The sequence below is a fragment of the Eurypyga helias genome, unplaced genomic scaffold (assembly GCF_000690775.1).
Source record: "Eurypyga helias isolate BGI_N326 unplaced genomic scaffold, ASM69077v1 scaffold47006, whole genome shotgun sequence".
NCBI lineage: Eukaryota > Metazoa > Chordata > Aves > Eurypygiformes > Eurypygidae > Eurypyga > Eurypyga helias.
In genome coordinates, this window is record NW_010256916.1 from 11,781 (window position 1) to 15,623 (window position 3,843).

General features: G+C 45.5%; 1 protein-coding gene across 1 annotated transcript; it reads left to right on the forward strand.

Moving 5' to 3' along the window:
* Positions 1-280: 280 nt before the first annotated feature.
* On the forward strand, positions 281-2,097 carry RTN4R (reticulon 4 receptor). Its single transcript, XM_010153809.1, has 2 exons — positions 281-314; positions 668-2,097. The coding sequence occupies exons 1-2, from the start codon at positions 281-283 to the stop codon at positions 2,095-2,097; spliced, it is 1,464 nt and encodes a 487-aa protein (XP_010152111.1).
* Positions 2,098-3,843: the final 1,746 nt, after the last annotated feature.

A 3,843-nucleotide genomic window follows, 5' to 3' on the forward strand; every position in this document is an offset into this window, starting at 1 on the left:
TTATTCTGGGAATTTCTTACAGAAAGACCAGATCAGTCTGAAATTGTTCACAAAAAGTCACAAAAGCCACATTTCTGTCTTATATTTTGAGTGCAATCTGGGTACACCTGCTTGTTTTGGAGGATTGTTCAGTGTTCCCAAAAAGCAAGGAGCTGGTGGCACTGCTGGAATGGGATGCAGAGTTGCCTAGTACAACCCTGTGGCTGTAGGCATCAGCCAAAGCTTGGCAGATGCTTTCCCACAGACTGAACTGTGCTACATGTGCCTGTGGCAGAGACAAATGCTCCCCCGGAAGACAGCCCCTTTGCTCAGAGGTAAGCTCTTTGGAGCAAGCCTTATGTTAGGTGAACATCCAGGACCCACAATGCAAATAGATAATGATGATCACTCTTTTGCCACCAAACTCAGAGGCCTCCCAGGTATTAAAGGCTTAGTAGGTGCTCAGACTTTGTCACTACAAGTGTTTATTAATTGTAGTTATTGTGTTGAGTAGTAGAGCATTTTCAATTCTGCATTTTATTTGTTTGGCTCCTTTGGCATATGTTATTTGTGGTAAATGGCAATGTACTTAGAAGGCTCATCCATTCAGGCTCATCCATTGCTTGCAAAGAAAAGCGGTCTTCCTATGACCCTGGCTAATTTGCATACTATTTTTGTTACCCTTTAGGAAGCAAACTGCTGATTTTGGTGCTTTGCTTGAACATCCAGTCAGAAGTGGAGTCTTGCCCTGGGGCGTGTGTATGCTACAGTGAACCGAAGATTACAATAAGTTGTCAGCAGCAAGGACTGACAGCAATCCCCACTGAGATACCCATCCAGAGCCAGCGCATCTTCTTGCACAACAACAAGATAACCCTTGTGAGGTCCACCAGCTTCACTTCCTGTCGCAACATGACGATTCTGTGGATCCACTCCAACAACATCAGCCTCATTGAGCCTGGAGCCTTCTATGGGCTCAACAAACTGGAGGAGTTAGATCTCAGCGACAACACAAACCTGAAATCTATCAACCCTATCACTTTCCGGGGTCTTGTTCACCTCCACACCTTACACCTGGATCGCTGCGGGCTCCTGGAGCTCTCCACGGGGCTTTTTCGAGGGTTGTTCTCCTTGCAATATCTCTACCTTCAGGATAATAATCTTCAGAACCTGCTGGATGACACCTTCATAGATCTCGCAAACCTCACCTATCTGTTTTTGCACGGTAACAAAATCAAGAGCTTGTCAGAAAATGTCTTTCGTGGGCTAATCAACCTTGACCGGCTGCTTCTGCACCAGAACAGGGTCAGCCTGATTCACCGACGGTCTTTTCATGACCTTGGGAAAGTGATGACCTTGTATCTGTTTAACAACAACCTGACCGTGCTCACAGGGGAAACCATGGCTCCCTTGGTGTCCCTCCAGTACCTGCGCTTGAATGGCAACCAATGGATTTGCGACTGCCAGGCTCGGTCACTCTGGAATTGGTTTAAGCAGTTTAAAGGATCATCTTCGGAGCTGGAGTGTCACCTTCCCCCCCGCTTGGCAGGGAGAGACCTCAAAAGGCTGCAGAGCACCGACTTGGAAGGATGCATTGACTCCTTCAACCAGATACGAACAAGCGTTTTTAGCACTAAGACCAGGTCCGGTAAAGTGCCAACAGGGGTCCCCCCTCTTGGTTCCCGCGATGGCTCCCCGAAGTGCTGCCAGCCAGAAACGGATAAGTCTTTTATATATGAAGTGAAAGGCAAGGCAGGTCCTTCTTCCCACAGCAGCCGGCCATCCTCTAACAACCATCTCAAGGACAAGGAGAATATGTCCAAAACCAAGTATGTTGAGACGGACCCTTCCAAAAATGGCAGCAACAAGCAGATAAACGATTCCCCCTTTGGGACCTTTCCCAGCATTGTAGACCCTCCATTGACCAAGTTGAAACCAGACTTTCTAGAGCCTATTGGACCTTCCACAGTCCCAACCAAAAAGAGGCAGGGCTGCTCTAAAAAGAACAAATCAAAGGCCCAGTGCCGTCTCACCCAGCAAGGAAACAGCTCCACGTTACAGCTCAGCCTAAGCCTTTTGATCCCCCCCTTGGTGTGGAGCTTACTCTTATTCTGCTAAAATTAACTCTTTTCCTGGGTTGATGACACTTTAATACTAGACTTTTGCTGACCTCCATAAACGTTGCAAACAAAAGCAAAACTACCATCCACCCTGAGAAAGCTTTGTTACACAAAAGTTAACTGGATGCCTTTATAAAAAACAAAAACAAAAAAGACAAACACCAAGATGTACATAATTTATTTGTCCTGAAACCTGTGAATTATACCTTTGGTCTTCGGAACTGCTTTTGCCACAAAGCAGCTTTTGCTACAGCAGATGGTAAAGAAATATGGTTTATTTACAGGAAAACAAAAAAAAGGTGTAAGAAATGCTCTGAAAAGAATGTCTAAACTCTGTAACTTGACATCACACTGAACAATATTGCAGGTTCCCATTTGCAGAGGTAATGAATTTGATGCTGTTTTAATCCTATGTTTATGAATATTTGCAGTTTTTTCCGTATTCATTCCATCACACCATGTTTACGGGCAGCATTTGTTAAAGAATGCTACCTTTTCCTTCACAAGATTGCAGTATATATAGATATGCATTTTATTTTACTTGTGTACAAGTATAAAAAAAAAAATAAAGATTTCTTTTTTCCTAAGTGGTTGTCATCTGCAAGGGGTGAAGTACTCTAACCAGCTAAAAAGCTGAAAAATTAAAAGGATGCTAAGTAATCTGTGATCTGAAGGCAGGTTGAACATTTAACATGACAGTAATAAATAAGACATATTTGTCATGGTTACGCAATTTTGACTGGTGCCAACAAAGAGTTTCCATGCATGAAACATGCTCTGCCTAGTGCTCCTGTTTCACTTCAGACTGTCCCACGCATTTGCCCAACATCATTCATATTTCAGGATGCTCAGAATGGCAGGAAATATTAGCCCAGCCCCTTGGAGATGAGGACTCCAGGTAGAGGAATGTCAACAAGCAATCCCCAGAAGTCGGGCAGGGCCGTTTTTCTTCTGATATGCACAGATAACTAGACTCAGCGCTGTGATTAATGAACCAGAAGGTAGATCCAGAGTGAAGCAGCATTCAGGCTTGAATTTATGAAATAGTGTGTGTTGTAGCCAAACACACAGCTTCTGGCCTTGCATCTCAGTTTGGCTGTGCTAGAGAGCTGGTGTCCATTCCTGACTGTGCCACCAGTGCTCCTTGGAGTCACTGTGCTAGTAACTTCATCTTCTGTATGACCCCTGTCTTTGATCTCAGGGTGCTATGAAAATAAACCTTTTGATGTCTGGGTGCCTCCATACCACACAGTGGCCATAAAGCACCTGCCTAGACCTAGCTGTGTACTCTGTCCTGCAGACAGCCTCCCTGTGCACTCTGCACGTACTCCAGGTTATGGCAGGGTTGTGCAGAGTTTGCCAGGAGGTTTCTTTTCCTTATCAAACTATAGATTTTCTTCTGCGCTCCTTTCTTCAGGAAGGCTGTAGAGGTATTGTGGTCTATGCATGCAAGAGCAGCCTGTCACATGCAGGTGGCGTGTAGTGTGTGTCAGAGAAGAGCAAGAGCAGTGTCATGGGTGCACCAAGGTCCTGAGAACATGCACTAGAGCCCCATGTATGCACATCAGGCTGAGGGTCTCCAGCCTGCACCAGTCACTGCTGGGGTTCACCTCACTGGGACTGGTGCTCAGCTTCACAGAAGAGCCACACATGGAGGAGGGATGGAGCATCACAAGCCAGGACTGAAGGGCATCAGCAGGGCTATAACTTAATGCCAGCTTTGCTCTAGGCTTGATGGTTCATG

Bases quoted from the DNA above. Each gene is read 5' to 3' on its own strand.
- RTN4R (XM_010153809.1), top strand. From the start codon at position 281: ATGCTCCCCCGGAAGACAGCCCCTTTGCTCAGAG. The intron at 315-667 runs GTAAGCTCTTTG...GTTACCCTTTAG, and splicing joins GACAGCCCCTTTGCTCAGAG to GAAGCAAACTGCTGATTTTG.